Source organism: Macaca fascicularis, chromosome X (assembly GCF_037993035.2).
Source record: "Macaca fascicularis isolate 582-1 chromosome X, T2T-MFA8v1.1".
Classification (NCBI taxonomy): Eukaryota; Metazoa; Chordata; class Mammalia; order Primates; family Cercopithecidae; genus Macaca; species Macaca fascicularis.
This window is the reverse complement of record NC_088395.1, coordinates 159,047,698-159,068,985: the sequence shown is the minus strand read 5'-3', so window position 1 is coordinate 159,068,985 and position 21,288 is coordinate 159,047,698. Positions and strand designations below refer to the sequence as shown.

At 48.1% G+C, this 21,288-nt stretch overlaps 1 protein-coding gene across 8 annotated transcripts in view; it reads right to left on the bottom strand.

Annotated features, from left to right (window-relative positions):
• Window positions 1-3,656: 3,656 nt before the first annotated feature.
• Window positions 3,657-21,288, bottom strand: part of ZNF185 (zinc finger protein 185 with LIM domain) — a 72,542-nt gene continuing 54,910 nt past the window's right edge. For all 8 annotated transcript variants that reach the window (XM_005594873.5, XM_005594875.5, XM_005594877.5 and 5 more), the window contains 7 exons: window positions 17,228-17,425; window positions 13,162-13,272; window positions 11,587-11,667; window positions 9,867-9,938; window positions 7,626-7,728; window positions 6,601-6,699; window positions 3,657-5,863 (listed from right to left, as the gene is read on the bottom strand). In XM_005594873.5, coding sequence (XP_005594930.1) covers window positions 6,601-6,699; window positions 7,626-7,728; window positions 9,867-9,938; window positions 11,587-11,667; window positions 13,162-13,272; window positions 17,228-17,425 — 664 coding nt within the window. In that variant the 3' untranslated portion in view covers window positions 3,657-5,863. The remainder of the gene's footprint in view (window positions 5,864-6,600; window positions 6,700-7,625; window positions 7,729-9,866; window positions 9,939-11,586; window positions 11,668-13,161; window positions 13,273-17,227; window positions 17,426-21,288) is intronic.

Here is a 21,288-nt window from a genome sequence, read left to right as displayed (position 1 = left end):
TCTTTGTAAGCTGAGAATGTACATCACCTCAGGACCACTATTGTGTTAACTGTACAAACTGATTGTAAAACATGTGTGTTTGAACAATATGAAATCAGTGCATCTTGAAAAAGAACAGAACAACAGTGATTTTTAGGGAACACGGGAAGACAACCATAAGGTCTGACTGCCTGCGGGGTCGGGCAGAATAGAGCCATATTTTTCTTCTTGCAGAGAGCCTATAAATGGACGTGCAAGTAGGGAAGATATTGCTAAATTCTTTTCCTAGCAAGGAATATTAATAATTAAGACCCTGGGAAAGGAATGCATTCCTGGGGGGAGGTCTATAAACTGCCGCTCTGGGAGTGTCTGTCTTATGCAGTTGAGATAAGGACTGAAATACACCCTGGTCTCCTGCAGTACCCTCAGGCTTACTAGGATTGGGAAACCCCAGCCCTGGCAAATTTGAGGTCAGACCAGTTCTCTGCTCTCGAACCCTGTTTTCTGTTAAGATGTTTATCAAGACAATACATGCACTGCTGAACACAGACCCTTATCAGGAATTCTGATTTTGTCCTTGCCCTGTTTGCTCAGAAGCATGTGATCTTTGCTCTGTTTTTTGCCCCTTAAAGCATGTGACCTACTCCCTGTTCATACACCCCCTCCTTTTTTGAAATTCTTAATAAAAACTTGCTGGTTTTGTGGCTCAGGTGGGCATCACAGTGCCCACCTCATGTCACCCCCAGAAGCCCAGCTGTAAAATTCCTCTCTTTGTACTCTTTCTCTTTATTTCTCAGCTGGCCGACACTTACGGAAAATAGAAAGAACCTATGTTGAAATATTGGGGGTGGGTTCCCCCAATAACCAAGCAGCCCAGAGTAGGTCACTATATTATAGCTTATAGGTCAAGGCTGCAGTGAGGGCCTTGACCCTGTCTCCAAAATATACCCTGTATGTTTTGCTCAGAGCACTTATCACACAGTATTTTGTTGTGGGATGTTTGGTTTACTCTTCTGTCCTCTTACACTGTGAGCTCCACAGAAATACAAACTGAGTCTACTTTACTGGGGCTCCCACGTCTGGCACACAGGTAGATATCCAATCAATGCTTGTTGCATGATTAAGTGACCAACTGGCACATCAAGGTGCTGAACAGAAGAAGGCATCAATGGGCAGAAGACATTTGTGGGAGGAGATACTGAAGCAGGGGGATCTGCCAAGGGCACTTCAGGCAGAGGACATGAGAAGGAGGTGATCTGGCAGCCAAGCATTATGCATGCCACGTCACACCAAGCTCACAACTGGACAGCTTGCACGATGTGGAGCACAGTGTACGGTGGGCCTCAGAAATGAAAAGCAATGTGCAGCAGGCTTTCAGAGAGAGGGAGAGGCAATTCTCAAGCAGGGTGCATGATTCAGAGAGGCTGTGAAGGCAGAGGACAGAGTGCAGAGTAGTCACAGGCAGTGACCACAGCTGTGCAGGAAGAACCCCATGAAGAACACATTCACAGCAAAACACTAGGCTATAAAACAAGCCTCCACAAATTTTAAAATGTTGAAGTTATGCAAAGTGTGTTAACCTACCATAATGGAATGAAATTAGAAACTGATAACTGAAGGAAATCTGGGGAACCCACATTAAACAACAAACTCCAAAATAACCAGTGGATCAAATAAGAAGCGATAAGGGGAATTAGAAAACCTTTGAGATGAATGAAAAGGAAAACACAACATGTAGCTAGAGAAGTGCTCAGAGAACAATTTCTAGCTATAAATGCATACATTCAAGAAGAAAGATCTTGGCCGGGCATGGTGGCTCACACCTGTAATCCTAGCACTTTGGGAGGTCAAGATGGGAAGATTGCTTGAGTCCTGGAGTTGTAGACTGGCCTGGGCAACATGGCCAAACTCCACCTCTAAAAAAATTCAAAGGAAAAAATTAGCCAGGCATGGTGGCACGTGCCTGTAGTCCCAGCTACTCAGGAGGCTTAAGTGGCAGGATTGCCTGTGCCCAGGAGGTCAAGGCTGCAGTGAGCCATGATTGTGCCACAGCACACCAGCCTGGGAACAGGGCCTTACCCTGTCTCCAAAAAAAAAAAATGAAAGAAAGAAGGATCTCAAATCAACAACCTAACTTTATACCTTAAAGGAACTAGAAAAAGAAGAGCAAAGTAAATCCAAACCAAGTAGAAGGGAAGATATGACAAAGATTAAAGGCAACATTAATGAAACAGAGAGTAGAAAATAATCTAAAGGTGTCAATAAAATGATTTTTTAAAAAAGTCAATGTGGTTCTTTAGAAACAACAAAATCAACAGACCTTAAGTAAGACTAACGAAGCAAAGCACACTATGGCAAGGGCAGTTAAAGGCAAAAGCCCTTGTGCAGATAGGCCTCACTGGCTGAGCCCTAGGTGATGAACGAACTCAGCAGCAGAGATCAGAGAGCAGAAGGCATCTGCAGGTAGAATGCACTGTGCAAGGAGCTAGGAGCACAAGACATTAGGAGGCAGAGGACAGTGGGAAGAAGGCATTCAGAGGCAGGTTTGGGACCTTCACAGGCAGAGGATACTGTGCACAGAAGTTTCACAAGAGGAATACGTTCTGGGGAGAAAAATTCACAGGCTGAACACAACCATAAGCAAGGAGCAGTCCCTAGAGGACATAGAGATGCATGGGCAGGGGACCATCACAGATACAAACTCGGGACAGGAAGGAGGAGTCGTGGTAACAGAGGAGGCACAATACGAGGATCGACTTGCTGTTTCACAATGACACTCCCTATTTTTCCTTTAGGTCTTTGTGTCACACACTGTCACCAATTAAGAGTCCTACAAATACCTAGTTAGGAGCTACTGTTGCAGTCCTTGTCTTTTGAATTAGTAAAAGCTCTTCCTTCCTTCCCATTGTAACAAGATGAAGGCGAAGGTTGGGGTGAGAAAATAGCTAGAGGAACACTAGTCCAATGGCCCCAAGGCCCCTACTCAGTGGTAGGAGTTCTCGGTATTATGTCTATCTTTGGGCTTCCTGATCACCCTTTCCTGTCCCTGGGTTGAATCAAGACTTGGATCGCATGCAGATTACATTGGTACACATCTAGAGGAATGAGTTGGAGTGTGTGTTGGGGTCACCTTTGAGGAGGACCTTTGAGAGATGTGTATTCAGAATTACTGTCAAGGAAGAGTTGGAGGGACCAGGGGTGTTTAAATGTGAGAAGAGTTGACCAAGACAGAATCTGAGAAGCATTTTCATCTACTTTAAGGGCTGGCATCTAGCAGAGGGATTAAAGACCACCAGCGGGTGACATACAGAAATGGACTTTAACTCAACTGAAGAATGCATCTCCTAAAACCAAGGCTGTCCACAGACAGCAGGGGTTTGTAAGGAACTGAGCTCCTGGTCACTGGAAGTGGGCACTAACAACTAGGTGGCTGGCTGTCTGCAGTGGTAACGATGAGGAGGATAGACGCCCCCCTGCCCCCGCCAAAATACAATATTCTTCATTAAGATTTCATGAGTCTAGAATTCCACAGTTCCTGCGCATGCCTAGTGTACAGATCTTGCTATTAAGTACTTGTTTACTTTTGTACAGAGAATGGCTTCAGGAAATAGGAATAAAGAAATCACACAGCTGAATACACCAAGTTATTACACTTAAAAAGAAAACTTTGACACATGTAATATCTTACCATTTATTATAATTGTGCACATTAATACGGATTAAGTATGATTAGAAACACTAAGCAATTAAAAAGAAGCAAAAATGTAATGCAACCATCCCTCTTCCTCAGATTTGCAAAATGCTGTGCCTTTTTAGACATGAGAGAGGCTGTTTTGGGTCTAAGTCAATAATGCTCTTGCAAGATTTCTTTGCATATCTTGCATGTTGGTTCTAAAACTCCCTTAAAGGCAGACTATACCTTGAATGGGGGAAGCCAGCCTATCTTGGGCCTCTTTATCTTGCCTTTCATCCACTGGGCCTGCACTGAGACTCAGGGATAGCACCTCTCACCAACGGGGTGACTTTTCTTCCCTTCACTCATTCATTTAGTAACTGTGTGTTAGTGTCCACCACGTGCCAAGTCTGATGTTGGGGACTACAGTTGAGGAAGAGCAGTTGCTATTTAGTGTGGGTACACGCCCTCCAGAGGAAATCTGATACAAATAAATGGAATGTTCCTCTCTGATCATTTGGCAGGAAGAACAAGTCCACAAGCCAATGTGCATAAGGCTTAGAAACTGGAGAAAGACGTAGACATTTTATAATTAAATCAAGAGAACAGGCCCTCATTTTATATCAGAAATACTCTAAGGTTGTTCTTCCTTTCAAGGAACTTACAGAGTGATGCTGGGCCCACAGATGGCAGAGTCCAGCTGAACCTGAGCAGAGGGTTGGCTGACTGCATGAACAGGCTTGTACCTGCCCAGCCATCCAAAGAGTTTCCATGTCCCAAGTACCTGGGGCCCCAGCAGTTGCCACTAGCTTGAGGCAGAGTCTAGACAGGAAAATGGGTCACTGAAAGCTCTCTGCTCAGATAAGCTAGCCCCCTGGAGCTTTTCCTGGATTCACAAGCTCCTCTTTGGTAATGTCTATGAGCCAAATCTGTTCTCAGCTGAAAGCATCTCAGTTTGGAGGCATTTTCATGGGTGGAGGGGAGGGAAAGGGGCAGCTTGACCCTTGAAGTACTTCTTGAGAGGTGGGGATAATTCAGGGATCCAGGATGCCCAGAGGAAGAGTATGATTTCACACCTTCTGCTCTTTGCAAGCCTATGTCTTCAGGAGGCCTGAAGGGAGGGTGTTAACCTGGCAGGAACTATGTACCCTCTGCACAGTGCTTGGCACACACTGAGCACAAAATCAATGCTTGCTTTTGTGGCTGCTGCTCTGGGAAGAGCACAGGCTCTGTAGAGTTCTGCACAATGCAATGGCCACCTCTCCGAGTTCCAATATCCTCATCTCTAAGATGGGATGAGAATATCGCCTTCACAGGATTATCATGGGGATTAATGCCATCACTTTGTGACAGTGCCTGGTATGCGGTACAGGCTCAAGAAATGTTAGTTGCTTTTCCCCCTCCTTAATCCTGCTGGGATCTACACACCCTAACACCCACTTGGGAAGATTTATGTGTAAAGTTCAGGGAGCAGAATTGAGGGCAAATTAATCAACTATCAAGATTCCAACAGACACAGATATCACTTTGATCAGTAGCATCCTAAAATCATATCCTACTGAATTTAAACCTAATTGTGTAAATTTTCCAACACATGCCAACATACCTGTAAGGGAACACTCAAATATAGTGAAAGGTAGGTGGAAGACAAAATGAAAAACTGCTATATAAGTCAATCAAAAGCAACTAACTACTTTTACAAGTGTATGGAAATTTAAAAAAAAATAGATATGGCAAATAGACAGGCTAAACACTAGCCTATACCAATCCCTAGCATTCAATGTCTGCAATTTACCCATCAGGGATCATCAACAGTCTTCAACTTGGCCCATCATAAGCCTCAAGGGAGTCAGGACACACTGAACCCTACACTTCCACCCACCTAAACTCATTAGAAAGCTAATCTGTCTTAGGGAAGCCAAGATGGAATTCTTGTTTGATCCTGTTTGGTTGAGCCTGAAATGAGATCATGGATGTAAAGTGCTTTCTAAGCTATGAGAAGCTATACACACAAGCAATTACCATAGCATCATTAAGATACGATATTGGATGTATGCAACTTCAACTTAAGAAGGGCAAAAGCATGAAGAAATCAAACAGGGTGGGAGGAGGTGAGGGAAGGGGAGACAGCAACTTGGGGCAAAACTGGGGACAGCCAAACTTGTCCAGAGTCATCAGCTTCTGATCAGCCCAGGGATCGGGGTGGGGGGGCTAAAAGAAAACAGAAGTAGCCATGAGACTAGAAACACATCAGCCAGAGGCCCTCAGGGTGGGTGACTGCTCCAGTGATCAGGAGTTACCACCTAGCTCAAGGTGTCTTCTGGAGAGAAGACCATCAGCATGGAGCTAGTGGAAAGCCTGTTTGCTATTGATCCCGACTGCCTTCAAGGGATATATTCTGCTCTGTGCTCAGACACTGTGATAAATTCCACTGGCTATGAGCATGCAAACACACGTCTTCAGGCAGTTCTCATAATGTGACCCAGAGGCTTGCTTCACTGAGCACCGTGGCTATGCAGTACTGATCTGAAGCTATGCAAGCAACAGTGAACTGAGAGCCCTGGACAAGAATCCAAAGACCTGGGGTGAGGTCCTGATTCTACCTTGGTTTCTCCAGGTCCCCTCTCTTTCTACATCTTTATTTCCTTGTTGCAAAATGGGGCTAACAACAGCGGCCCAGCGAGCATCCCAGGGCAGCTAGAGGGCTTGGCTCAGGTGCTGGATGGAAGGTGTGATTTGGAAGTGTCCTCATAGAGGGCCTTTGTCCATGCCACCTAAGATCTCAAAATATCACAAGGCAGAGGGACATGAAGACATAGGGCCCCCAAACATAAGGGAGAGCCAAGAAAGATAGCTGTGTCTGAAGCTGACTCCAGGAGAGACTGGGGCACATCTCTACTCCTTAATGAGTCTCTTGGCCACTTGTCCTTTGCAGTGCCAGCACCCACCTAGAAGAGCTTCTCATAGCATTTCCCACAGTGAATGGTGTCACGGTGAATGAAGATCTGATCCAGGAGATCGCCCATCGGTTTACTGCAAATCCCACACTGAAAGAAAAAGCACGCTGGAGGTCAACACACAAAGCAAAGCAAGAGGAATGAGTGAAGTGGGAAGGAGATGCCTGAACAAGGTGGGTGAGCAGATGCTGTGAGCCTATGGCATATCCTGGATCTCAGGACTTGCAAACATCACAAAATAATACAGAAAAAGGAGGGAGGGAGTAGTAAGTAGAGCTAGAAGCTCAGCTACTTTCAAGGGCCAGTGGGCAAGCGAAGGGGAACCTATTTGGCATGATTTGACCAGAAATGTGTTTCCCTGCAGTCAGCCGATTCCCAGGAGAAGCTGCTAAGTGGGGCGTGTTCTGCAGTTTAGCACTTACTTAGCCAGGAGCAAGCAAAGTTCAGGCCCTGTGGGGAGGAGAGAAGACTGCCTAACATTCTGTCAAGGCAAAGGAGAGGGTTGTTTTTTTCAGTGTACCTAGAGGTGACCCCCTAAATGGACTGGAACCAACAACCTGGGGTTACAAAGTGCCATACATCATAGAGAATGGGGACCCCAATGGCATTCAGAATAAAATTCAAACTCTGTGCCCGCCAAGGCCTACATGATCTAGCCACCCTGTCACTCATGCCATTCTCCCATGAAAGCTAGAATACTCTAGTGCTTCTGCCCCAGGGCCTTTGCACTTGCTGGCCCTCTGCCAGGAATAGTCTTTCCTGAAAAGACCACTTTTGTCTCCCCTACAGTACTAAGTATGCGGAATCACCAACATTCATCTACTCTCTTAGACTTGGAAGCTCATTCAGCTCCCAGGTGTGCAAAGCCTCTGTGACTATCTGCAATTGTATATGGAGATCAAGCCTTCTCTGCATTCTCTGAACCTGTAACACTCTTGCACTCTACAAAACATCCTTAGCAGCACATGATCAGGACGTTACTGCCTAGCTCAAGGTGTCTTCCACCTCTTTCTTACCTTAAAGCAATATTCATGGCAGCAGATGCCAAGATGTTCTAGGGTAATCTTTGGACAGTCTCGGATCTCATGGTTGCAGTAAGTACAGATCCCTCCAGTTGTCCTGTGAGATGAAGAACAATAACCCGGTGGTCAGGCTGGTGTACAGACCTCTGATGTGACACAGCCAGACCTTCTGGTTTGGTGCAGCCAGGCCCAGGTTTGCTGTCAGGATCTCCAGGCTGCCATCGTTTTCTGTGGTGTGCAGATCAGTTCTCAGCCTGCTGTAGACCTCTGCATTATTTCTAAAATCTAGTCAGGCATCTTTTTCCAGCTCACAATGACAATGTCTCCTGTAGGTGTCCTGACGTGACGCTTATTCCAGACAGTTTGCCTCCCCCGACCTTCTGCTTAGAATATCCACTGGGGCCTGCTACCTTCTAGAGCAGGAAGACCAATGCCTCCTGCTACAGGAGACATGTCATTGTGTGCCCTGCCTGGCCCCCTGTCTTGATGGCCCTTCTCTTCATGCCTGGGCCAGCTGAGCCCTGCCCCCGCCTATACTCCTGGATCCACTCTCCGTGCTCTGTCTATACAGCCTACTCAGATCCAGTGCTCAAGTTCTAGACAGTGACTCCAGGGTTGAGCATCTTTCCAGTTCCAGGATGCCTGTTTCTGAGAGTCACCTCTGCTTTTCTTCCTCAGACTGGACTTTCTGAAAGTGACTGCTTGATCTGATGCCACAGGCCAAAATTCAGGGTACTTTCTTCCAGAGATTTGGGTCTGCTTCTGACAGGAGCCCAGGGGCGGGGAGACATTACCAATCTAGATCCACGTTAGCTCTGTCGGAGGACCCAGAAGTGCCACGGGCAGCTTGAGTGTGGCCCACCATCCTGCTGCTGGCCCAGGGTTAACTCTGGACAGCAGTGCTGCTGGCAACCTTTGCCCTCAGTGCAGCCCTGCTCCTCCTGCTTCTTTCACCACCAGTAGCACCAGCTCACAGCTGTTCTTTGTGTGTGTGCATGTGTGTCTGTGCATATGCATGTGTGCAAGTGACTGAGATTGTCCCTAGAGAGTCCCCTTCCTTCCTCCAAGCCTAGCGATGGATCAGTAATGTCTGATTCTGGATTTAGTAGTTGTGCAATGGAAAGGGGGGGTCCCTAGAGTATCTGATTTGTCACTCCATTAGAAGTGGAAGCCTCATTCCATTTGCCCCTATGTAGGTGGTTAACTCTCAGGTTTCTGACCAACCCGTCCTTCTCTGCTAAGACTTCATCTGCTGATGTGTCTCACCAAGTAATCTGTAGCTACTCAGAACCAGCTGCTTCTTCCGTTATAGGGGAGGAGATTCCCTGGCCCCATATGCTTGCCTGCTCCTGTATGTTTGCCCTTGGGGCCCGGTAGGATTCTTTTTATCTTAACTCTCTTACTTCCTTCCTTTTCCTCCCCAATTTAGCTTTCGCCTCTGAATGTCATCCACAGGAATTTAGATCTGCCTATCAATGAGAAGCCAGATGGCAGAGTAGAAACATCCCTAACCTGGGAGGAGTCAGGGCCCTGGAGTTTAGTCCTGGGTCTGCCATATTCGCTCACTGTGGACTGAAGGCTACTTATTCTACCAGATCTATTTTCTTCATAGCAGCCTGAGTGAACTCAATCTCTGAGACTCTCTTCTCCTCAATCCAAGAATTTTAACACAAGATTTCTTTGTCATTAAGATGGTCTGGTGACTGTGCCATCATCTAGTGACAGCTTTCAAAACTGCTGAACGAGGTGTTTTCTGTCCCTGCTTTCAATTTCGTGGCTCCATAGCACTGTGCATTCTTAGCTCTGTGTGTCTTTCTGGTTTCTTGATGCCAGCAGCCCATTTTTCCTCCTTCTCTGCCCACTCCTCTCTTTTGTAGTTATTTTATTTTTACTTCTGGCCAGATTTGTAAGTTAATTAAGTGATTGATTAGGTTCTAATCTGAAGGGCCCCTCCTGCTGACATGAGTCCTCTGGGCTGTCAGACACCACCACTTCCCATCTCAGTCACCGTTGGTATCTACCCTCTAGTCTCAGCTCAATTCAAAGGCTTTAGTTGTCATAAGTGTGATATCCCAAAAAGGGAAGCACCACCCTTCGGTAGTGTCCTTCGCCTTTCTGCAAATGGATTGGAGGCTGCAAAGCAGAAGATAAAAGCAAACAGGCTCAGCAGGAACTCTCCCTTCCCTGTTTCTCCTCTGTAGAAGTGCAAGCTCCATGCTAAGAAAGTCAACATACCTCTCAGAGTATGGAGTGCTGCCGCATGGAGGCTTCTTCTCCATGGTGAATGAGTCCTCAATGCTGCTGACACTGCAGGGAGTGTGATGGGGGAGAGGAGGGCAGAGATGAGAGCCAAATCACTATCATAGTTCATTTTCTAATTAACCTTTGGCCACAAGCTGAGACATAACTACGATGCCAGTCGTCATCTATCACTTGGTGCCATAGGGCCCTTCTATAGGGGGGGCAAAGGAGACCTTTCACAATGAGGGAGATGATCGGGGCTGGGTGGCTAGGATTCCTGAGGTTGTATACGCCAAGAGAGCCCCACTGACCAGTGGGAAAAGAGCAGAGCTTTCCTCCCCGCCTATAATATAATGTGACAGTCACCAGGAGCCCACTCAGTAGAAATCAGATACTGGGAATGAGAAAAAAGAAGGGATCATTCTGGTATAATACCTATACTTGAGTTATGGGGCAGAATTAGGGGGTGCAGATGGGTTTGGGGTTTCTTTTCGGGGCGACAAAGGTATTCTAGAATTGGATAGTGATGTTTGCATAACTCTGTGAATGTACCAAAACCTCAGGACTGTACACTTTAAAAGGTGAATTATAACTCAATAAGCTGTTGAGAAAAACCACCCTAAGGGCCTACAGATGGTGAAACCAAAGCTCAGAGAGGTTGAACATCTTGTCCAAAATGATCCTAACAGGGGGGCCTGAGCTGGGGCTTGAACTTGACCCCCACAGCCATGCTCATCATTCCATAGCACCAATGAAAGCCAGTCCAGAAGCCCCAGAGGCCCAATCCTGAAATAAGGCCAGGATGCTCCTCTCTGTTACTAAAATCCTCCAGTGGGATGACATGTCATAAGAAACATTCCAAGGGACTTCATCTCAGTGTGGTAGGCGGCAATACACTGAGGTGACATGGAAGTACCCCCTCCACATGGCATCACAAAGCAAGAAAATGAAAAGATGATCAATGAAAAGGGGAGGCCGCAGCAGATGGATTGCTTGAGGTCAGGAATTCAAGACCAGCCTGGCCAACACGGTGAAACCCCATCTCTACTAAAATACAAAAATTGGCTGGGCATTGTGGTGGGTGCCTGTAATCCCAGCTACTAGGGAGGCTGAGACAGGAGAATTACTTGAACCCAGGAGGCAGAGGTTGCAGTGAGCTGAGATGGTGCCACTGCACTCCAGCCTGGGCAACAGAGCAAGACTCCATCTCAAAAAAATTAATTATAATTAATTAATTAATTAATTAAAATTAAAAAGCAAAGTCACACATGTATCAGGAACTGCAGTCACATGTGTGTTCAAATGAGGCAGCCTGGCATGACAGAAAAGAACATGGGGGCAGAAGAGAAGAGCTCTGCAATCTGAAAGGAAATAGGATGGGCTAGTTTGTCCCCAGGGCTCTGCCAGCTCTGTCAAGAGGGGTGCTCTCAGCATTCTACAAAATAAAATAACAAAGACAAGCAGAACAAAATGGCAGTGAAAATGGTGTACAGGATGAATTCACCAGAAGGGAGAACCCAAAGGTGCCCAGTTAAGTAGAACGCCTGAAAATGCATCAATCCCATCACAGAGCAACTACATCACTCATCCACTCAACAATTACCCAGAAGCTACTCTGAGCCAAGCCCTGGACAAGGAACCGGAAATGCAGGGATGAGAATATGGGAGCCGGCAGGAGAAGGCCGACATGGAAGGGTTTGGGACCTGCTCTTACCTGCTATAGCGTGCAGATACTGGCTTCCCAGAAGACACTTCACTAGCATTCACGTACTCCTTCACGAAGAGAATCCCTTTGCTGTAGAAGGAGCATAGCAGAAGTCAGAGGTACACCAGAAGATTCCAGGGAACCAGGCCTGGTCCACAGGAGTGGTTCAGGGCTGGGGAGACCCAGCCTGGTTTGAAGGAAGTGAAACAGCTTATGGGAAGGCCCAGGATAAAGGCACTGGCACTGCTGTGGACTCGGGTTACAATCCCAGGCCATGAGCATCTCTTGTTGTGTTTGGACTGAGGGCCCCAGAAAGGGGCTTCCTGCAACCAATAACAATGTGCTGTCTTCCTCCATGCAGACCTCGGTGCCCCCATCTTCTCCCCAGGCTTCTATACTTCTACACTTCAGTCCTGTGGGCTTTCCACTCCTACTTTAGGGCTGTGTCATCTTTCCCCTCTACCCACAACCAAGATATCCTCCAAGCTTTAATCCTACACTGTCAGTCTTTACCACTCAGCACCTCTCAGAAGGTACTCAGCTACTGCGCAATTTCCACCTCACATCTAACTTCTCCATTCTCACTCCTAGGGTCCAGAGGCCTAGAGGTTGCCTCATCCTGGACTGGTGTCTGCATGACTGGAAACAAGGTCTGCGTCATGCTGGGCTCAGCATGGCCCCAAATTTGCCCCCATTTCCATGCTGCACACTCCAGCTTGCTGACCTGATGTCTGCAGAGGCCCCCTTGGATATGCCCCCCTCCCACCCCCAACACACACACCTCACTGAGCAGCCTTCCTGCAGTGACATCCCTTCCTGCACCCTGACAGGTGGCCAGGAATGCCGGTGAAGCAGTGGGCATGTGAGAGAGACAGACAAACCTCATGTTGAAATGTGATTCCCAGTGTTGAAGATGGGGCTTGGAGGGAGGTGACGGGATCATGGGGGGATCCCGTATGAACAGCTGGCACCATCCCCTTAGTGAAAAGTGAGTTCTCATTCAGTTAGTTGACACAAGATCTGGTTGTTTCAAAGTCCGGGCCCTCCCCTTCCTCACTCTTGTTCCTGCTCGTGCCATGTGATGGTCCTGCTCCCACTTCAGCTTCCACCATGATTATAAGCTTCCTGAGGCCTTCACCAGAAGCCAAGCAGTTGTTGGTGCCACGCTTGTGCAGCCTGCCAACCTGTGAGCCAATTAAACCTCTTTTCTTTATAAATTACCCAGCCTCAGGTATTCCTCACACGCCTGGCCTTCACAGACTTGAGCTGGCTTCCCGGGCATGTTCCACAGGGACATCAGCAAGGAATCATGGATGGCAGAGCCACATCCACTAGCACACTAGGAAGTACCACTGCAGCCTCTTACAGAGATAGGAAAAAGGAGGTGTGGGAACGTCTAGGCCTGTAGATGGGAGTTTATATTACGGGACTAACACTGTCCTGTGTGGCCCCTTGGCTAACGGCCTGCTGGAAATTGGGGAAGGCACTAAAAGGGAAGCAACATGGAACAAAAGCCAAGTCCTTTACTGCCAAGGAGGAAGTGGCAGAGGAACATCTCCCAGGTTGCTAGATAGCCCTTCTTACGTGGTAGAGCTGGAGTCCAATTCACTTGTGGGGGCTGGAATATAAATGTGAGGCTGCTCAGAAGTGGCAGTGACAGTAACGGTGACCATGCAGCTCGAGGGGCTCCTCACCCTGAAAGAAATAAAGGGAGGGGTGGGCATGTCAACCTGAGAGCTAACACCTTCCAGGGTCAAACAGACTTTTCTGAGCCTAACCCTTGAGCACTGCTCTCGAAGGTTCCTCCGAGACCAACAAATGGAACTTTTCCTCACTTTACAGACAAGCAAACCCAGGCTAGGCAAGTTGAGACGTGTCCCAGGTCACATTGTGAGTTGGTAGCAAGACCCCAATCTTCCAGTGTCCACGCAGAACTCCTGACTGCAGCCAAGGGCCTTGGCCTCTGTGACTCACTCAGTTAGAGTAGAATCATGGGGCTCCCAGGGATGTGACAGTCAGGAGGGCGCAGAAGGGGAAGACACAGCCCAGCTCACCTCCTCACTGGATGGGACAGTCCCTTACTAGGATCAGCTCCTTTTGCCACCCTGCAGGGAACTCTCTAGAGAACACAAGGCCAAGGGGCAGAGGACCAAATGAAAGTAGGCATCATTGAGGAGGAAAGTCAGATGCACCTCATTCCCAGCAGAGGCGGGAGACTGACCGGTGTGGAAGTTTTTCTGAACCTCCACACTTCAGCTGCCAGATACGGCCCTTGGCCTGGAATCCAACCTCCTCAGCAGCCCAAAAGAGCTTTTCTCTGGCCAAGCCCATACTGGCTCTCACTCTGCCTGCCTCCAGGCTATGAGCCTCATTACCAAAGCTGCCATAGCTGTCTACTGCAGTTCAGGGCATGGTGTTGGGCAGCACCACTGACCACTTGTTTGCACCTTCCAACTTAAGTCTGCCCACCCTCCAATGGCCTGAGGCCAGCACTATGGGTGCACACTGCCCTGGGCTGATTCTGGTTTTCTCCAACATGCTGCGGCTCAGATCATACTCCAGATATGGCTGCCTGCATCTGGCCCAGGCTATGGGGTATTGTCCCCTTGCCAGAGAATGTAATGCCCAAGATTACAACTAGTTGAAGAGTAGGCAAAGGGAAGAACAATCATGATCTAGCATCTGCCTAGCTCTTTCGCCTCATAGTCTCAAACTATCACTTGCCACCCAAGCTCAAGCCATACAGACCAGCCTGCAGTTCCCCGGGACTTGCCAAGCTCTCATATGCCTTTGCAGACAACATCACCTCCTCCTCTGGGAAGCCCTTCCTGAGGGCCTGCCCTCCTACCTCACCCCAGTGTACCCAATCATCCTGTGCCTGTTCCTGCTTCACCCTATGACAAAGAAATATACCATAGAGACTGGAGGAGGTGGACCAGATAGGAGAGGATGCCCCACAAAAATCTGAAAAGACACATGGGGGATAAAAGGCAGAGCCGAAGAGTGAGAAAAGGATCGATTCTAAGAGAAAGGAAGGAAGACCTCCTACTGACTGAACAACTACCAGGTGTCTGGTATCCTGTGATCCATGTCAGCAGAATACTGAAGGGGACAGCAGAACTGAAGGGGCAAGGTAAAACAGAAATTCCCTGGAGCTACTAGGGAAGCTGAGGCAGGAAGATCACTTGAGGCTAGGAGTTCAAAAACAACCTGGGTAACACAGTGAAACATCACCTCTTTAAAAAAAAAAAAAATCCCCTGGGCATCCCCCCAGGACTGCAACGTGAGCAATAGGAGCCCTCCCAATAGCCTCCTCTCCCTCACCTACAAGACACTACAGGGCCCAGCTCCTGTCCCTCGCTCACCTCACCCTGTACCCTCCAAGCACAGGGCTCATCGTTCAGGCCCTCCTCTCTATCTTCTTTGTACACGATGCCTCTCCCCAGGTTCTTTGGAAGGCAGGCTCCTCCAGATGTTTCAGGTCTCAGCTGAACTGTCTCCTCCTCGATAGAAAAGCTTTCCCTAACCATCCTTGCTACCACACCCTGCCCTAACCCCTCTTCATCAGAGCACCTGGTTTCTTTCCTTTCTGGGCTTATAACAAACGGAGGGGCAGTATGGATGCCATAGCGATGAACAGTATAGGCTCTAAGCTCTCTCTGGATTCTAATCTCCGTTAGGCCACTTCCTGGCTGCAAAACTGCCGGCAAATTACTTAACCTCCATCTGCCTCAGTTTCTCCATAATAAAAGCACCTCCTTCCTAGAGTTGGTGTGAGAATTAAATGAGTGAGTCCACATAAGGCAGGGAGAACAGTGCCTGCACATTGTCAGCACACAGCGGGTGCTAACGATTATTACGATCGTGCTTATTCCTTAGCAGACCGTGTGCTCTCTGAGAGCGGCTGCATGGGGCCTTAGCCATCGTGTTCACTGTGTACATGGCTGCTCATGGGAGGCTCTTAGTATGCAGCATCTCTAGCTGGCGGCCCATGGCTCCTGATTATTCCTGAACTCATGGCCACTTTGGGAAAAAAATATCTGGGGAACAAAGGGAGCTCTCAACAGACATGTACACCTTCTTTCACCATCATCAACTGCAGCTCCAGGCAGTGATAAAGGAAGGACTCACACAGAAAAGGACCAGAGGGAAACTGAGGCTGACTGCTGGTATGCATCCCATGTATTAGGTTTGAGAGACCAGAGCCAAGCTGAGGAATGCGAGGTCAGCAAACATTTTCTTTACTGAGTTCCTCGGCAAGATGAAGCTAGCACAGCCCTCTCCTTACCCTGTTCCCGAAGCCACCCTATCAAAGCGATGGATCATGGCAGGAGAGTGAAGGCAGAGCCAAAATACTTCATTGGCAGGGATAAGATTAGGAAAGACTGGAAGCTGGTCAAGGGAATGACCTGGAACTGAGAGACAGAGAGAGGACAGAGGTCACAGCAAGGCAGTTGGTCAAAATCAGTTAAGTGGACAGGACAATAGCCACAAAACACCAGAAATAAGGACATCTTGAGAATGCAGCCAGTCCTGCCTCAGACTGGAAGCCTCTACCACATGTCCTGCCAGTGCAAGAGCCAACAGGTGGGTTCCTAGTGACCAAAGCTGGATGTGAGAGCCAGAAAATTCTGTCATAGAGAAGAAGATGAAGTTCACCTGGCAGGATTGGGTAAAATGTCATCAAATCATGGCATTCTCTCCTGCCCTCTAGGCCCTGCCCATGTTGCAATGGCTGTGAAGCCCTTCCTGAGACCACACTGTTTCCAGTCCAACAACTCCAGCTTTCCACGGATTTTTGGAAATGGGAATTGACAGAATGTTTCAGGATGTATAAAATCTGATACTAGATTGCCTGTAAAAACATTTTCAAAACTCAATTATTTTCAAATGTGAAAAAATATGCTACAAGTCACCTAGGACTTCAAAATTGCGAAAGTTCTTACAGCTACCACAAACGTCATAATTTGGAGTGGACCCACACTGCTCTACAAAGGCCAGAAACCAGGAAACTACCACTTTGGGAGACCTGAGCTGCTCACAGAAAAGCACAAGCGTCTAGTGCTGTCTGTTCTCTAGTACCTGGCTGTTCCTTGGTTATTGATCTCTCTCAGAAAATTCAGAGCCCCTGTTTCCTCAGGCTACTGCTGCCAACTTCTTGCAACCAATGAGCAACCCTGAGTCAGCACTGTGGAGCTACATTACTGCCCAAATCCATGGCCATCCCAGTGCTGATGGCAGTGGAAGAGCTCATCCAACTGGTACAGCTGTTATTTCTGGCAGTGAATCCCATCCACACCATGGCACACCTTGCTCAGAGAGCTTCTATCTCCGTTAATGGAAAAAGTAACCTATATCCCTCCCCTGACCCAGGTTTCCAGGTTTGAACTGGCTGCCAGACAACATGGTTCTCTGTGCATCCTCTCTGTGCCAGACTTAGTCTAACAGATTCGATGCTATGGCTCCAAGCTGAAATCCATGAATATCTACCCCTGACATGCTGGTTTCTCTGCTTCCCTCTGGCTCCTAACCACATTCGCCTGCAGAGGGTAACAGGCATGCCTAGTGTGTAGGGGTTTGTCCTGGGTTGCTGCCCTGGACAAAAACACTGGCTCTAGCAGGTAAGGTCCCAGTGCAGTTCGGCTCTTACCTGCTGGCACAGCTCTCTCGTCCAACAAACTGCTCAGATCCGCTGGTGCTGTTCTGCTGCTCTGGGGTGCTGGGATCTGCAGGTTGCTGAGTGGGTACAGCTGGGTCTCCTTGGTCACCTCTTGGGGCTCTAGGCCTGTCCTGCCAGGCCTCTCCGACCTTGGTGGCCACATTCTTCCCCTCAGAATCAGCCAACACGCTGAGGAAGAATAAGACCCTTATGAAGTGAGTGCCCGAGACTAGACATTGTTCTCCAATGGTAGGTAGGCTGGCTGTCATGTCTCGTGGACTTGGAGGGACTCATCTCCCCAAGGGTAGGGCAGACAGGAAGGAGGCACAACCGCCACTCCAAGCAGCAGGCAGTCTCCTCGTCAGTAAGACCCCAGCAGTGCTGCTCCTTTCTGACAAGGGCAAAGTCACCTGATGACTTCAATGAGGTATTAAAAGACATAGTCTTCTGGTTGGAAACACACTGGTATTCCTGTCCCCGTCCTCCCACTGCCATCTCTCCTTTCTCCAGTTCTTTCCTGCCTCTGGCCTCTCTAGGAAGACCTAAGCCATTCAGCCTTCTTCCCTGACTATGGTGCTCAAGACCTGTGCGCTGGCCAGGCTCATCAAGAACCCGGCAATCTAGGGAGGGGCTTGTCCCCCAAGCTACCCTGGAGGGCTCAGTAGGGGCAAGAGTAGGGGAGTGGGCACGTGTTGGTCGCCAGATTCCCAAATCCGCTGTTGACCCCACAAAAGGAGGAAGGGCCAGAAGAATCCAAAATTTCTCAGGTGGGGCCGTTATGACGACCCTAGACCCATTTGTGATCCTCTAGCGCCATCTGGCGGCAGGATCCGGGACTGATGCAGAAAAAGCCTCTCCAAGGTCGATCTTGCCCAAAACTACCATTTTCTTTGTTGATCATCTCATTTCCCGGCGGGCACCGCGGGCCGAGTCTGCGGCTGCAGGAAATGGCGGCACGCGCAGGCGTACTCACGCCGACCGCACCCCAGCCTGTGCACGTACAATCTCAGCGCGCGTGCGTGCTCCCGCTCACTTATTGTTGTGACCGCGTAGTTTTCACAGCTGGAACCTTCTTGTCTTCTTTATTGTGAAGTAGTCATAAGTATTACTAGAAAGCAATCGCATTTTCATCTTTGTTTTGTTTTGTTTTGTTTTGTTTTTGAGATGGAGTTTCCCCTGTCGCCCAGGCTGGAGTGCAGTGGTGTGATCTCGGCTCACTGCAACCTCCACCTCCCGGGTTCAGGCGATTCTCCTGCCTCAGCCTCCCGAGTAGTTGGGACTAGGACTACAGGCACCCGCTTCCACGCCCCTCTAATTCTTTGTATTTCAGTAGAGACAGGGCTTCACCTTGTTGGCTAGGTTGGTCGTGAACTCCTGAGCTCAGGCAATTCGCCTGCCTCGACCTCCCAAAGTGCTGGGATTACAGGCATGAGCCACCGCGCCCAGCCATCCCTTTTTTTACAGATGAGAAAGTTGAGGTAAGAGTCCAATTGCAACTAATAAATGGTAGTCAAAATGGAATTTCATTGTGCTGCAGCTCAACCTGATCACATGACCCCTGCTACACTTTTAGCATCTCTAAACTTAGTTCCCCCCACCTAACCCCAGCTGCTTCTCTTCCCCTTCCAGCAGCCAAACTCCTTAGAAAGAGCTGTCTACACTCACTCTTGTCACCTTTTCCTTCCCTTCTTACCATCAACATTCCATGGAACCTATTAATTGCTTCTCAGACTATCTGCACTGAATGACCTCCCTTTCCCCTCTGTCTGGGACTGACATGCGGTCTTAAGGTGCAGCCCCCGACACCATGGGACTCACCACAACACCTGAACTGGTCTCTCTACCCTGTTCAACCAGAAAGTCTACTGATCACAAGCTTACATGTCCTGGCAATGTCAAAGTGCTACAAAAATATAAATATTCTCAATTTCTGTACTTGTCTAAGGTGGTAACAAATTGTTGGGGGGGTTAGGATGCTTTAATCACAGGATCACTGTGCAGATCACAGTACTCTAGACATTCTTGCAGCTAAGTCCAGTTAACTGGCAGAGTTGGTGACTCTCCCTTTTACATTTTTCTTCCACAGCAGCACACTGGTTGGTTTCCTACCTCACTGGCCACTGCTCACTCATCTCTTTCACAAGCTCCTCCTGTTCTATCTTACTTCTTAATATGGGGTGCTGCTCCTATATGTCTTCTCTTCTCACTTTATGCATGCCCCTACAACAATATCACCCATCCCCCTGGCTTCAGTTGCACTGACGTATGGAAGACTCTCAAATACCTATTTTCAGTCCAGACCTCACCCCAAAGTTCCAGTCCCATTTGTCCATTGTTAAAGCAAACTAAATATGACCTGAGAAGGACTCCGTACTTCCATATTTGAGTCCTTGTGGATGAAAAGTAACCTAGCTTAATAGGGAGATAAAATTGAAAACGTAATTTAGGAGTATGCATGCGTAACAATAGCTAAGTCTTGGCCAACCCCAGCGGCCATACTTCAACCATTCATACACTGCTGAGTGTTCAAACTGTGTTCAAATAAAGCATACGCCCAAGCTGTAACCAATCCAGCCATTCTGTACCTCACTTCCAATTTCTGTACGTCATTCCCCCCTGCCCCCCGCCACCTTTTTTTTTAATCTATCAATCTTCTTCTACCATGCAGCTGCGCTGGAGTCTCTGTGAATCTACTGTGGTTCTGGGGGCTGCCCAATTCACAAATAGTTCATTGCTCAATGAAACTCCTTTAAATTTAATTTGGCTGAAGTTTTTCTTTTATCACCATGTACCTGCCTCCTGCACCTCACCTCTTACATGTCTCATAGGTATCACATTTAACATGCCCCCAAACATTTCTTCTATCTCCCTGGTTGAGAGTCTGAGTCAATGAGGTGATAACAGTTTTTTGAGATGAGGAACACAGGGGGAGATGCAGAATTAGTACATTAGTTAATTTGTTTTATTTGGTTGTTTTTGGTGAGACGCTGTGTTGATAAAGATGGTTTGGGACATGCTGAGTTTTAGAAGGTGGCAGAAGTCCATAAGGCTACCTCATGGAACTACATATAGGTGAGCCTGCTGCTCCTACCAGCTGTTTCCCCTTGTTTCTCAAGAGTCTTAAGCCAGAAACCCAGAATGGATTATTGCCTGAAGGATGATCAAGTGTTCACAGTTGTCTGCTTTTTACCCTCTCCTTTGCCTTGACAGAATGTTAGGCAGTCTTCTCTCCTCCCCACAGGGTCTGAACTTTGCTTGCTCCTGGCTAGGTAAGTGCTAAACTGCAGAACACGCCCCACTTAGCAGCTTCTCCTGGGAATCGGCTGACTGCAGGGAAACACATTTCTGGTCAAATCATGCCAAATAGGTTCCCCTTTGCTTGCCCACTGGCCCTTGAAAGTAGCTGAGCTTCTAGCTCTACTTACTACTCCCTCCCTCCTTTTTCTGTATTATTTTGTGATGTTTGCAAGTCCTAAGATTGCAGCATCATCCCTATTGCAGTGGTCTTTTTAAACAAATTATTGGCCGGGCACAGTGGCTCACGTGTGTAATCCCAGCACTCTGGGAGGCCAAGATGGGTGAATCACTTGGGGTCAGGAGTTCAAGACCAGCCTGGGCAACATGGTGAAACTCTATCTCTATTAAAAATTCAAAAATTAGCTGGGCATGGTGGCGCATGCCTGTAATTCCAACCATTCAGGAGGCTGAGGTGGGAGAATTGCTTGAGCCCAGGTGGTGGTGGTTGCAGTGAGCTGAGATGGCACCTACATTCCAGCCTGGGTGACACAGCGAGACTTGTCTCAAAAATAAAATAAAAGCCTCTCTTTATCTAAATCCATATTTGTTTTTTGTTTTTGACACAGGGTCTCACTCTGTCACCCAGGCTGGAGTGCAGTGGTGCAATAATAGTTCACTGCAGCCTCAAACTCCTGGGCTCAAGCAATCCTCCACCACTTCAGCCTCCCAGGTAGCTGGGACTACAGGCACACACCACCATGCCTGGCTAATTTTTAAAATTTTTATAGATACAGGGGTCTCACTATGTTACCCAG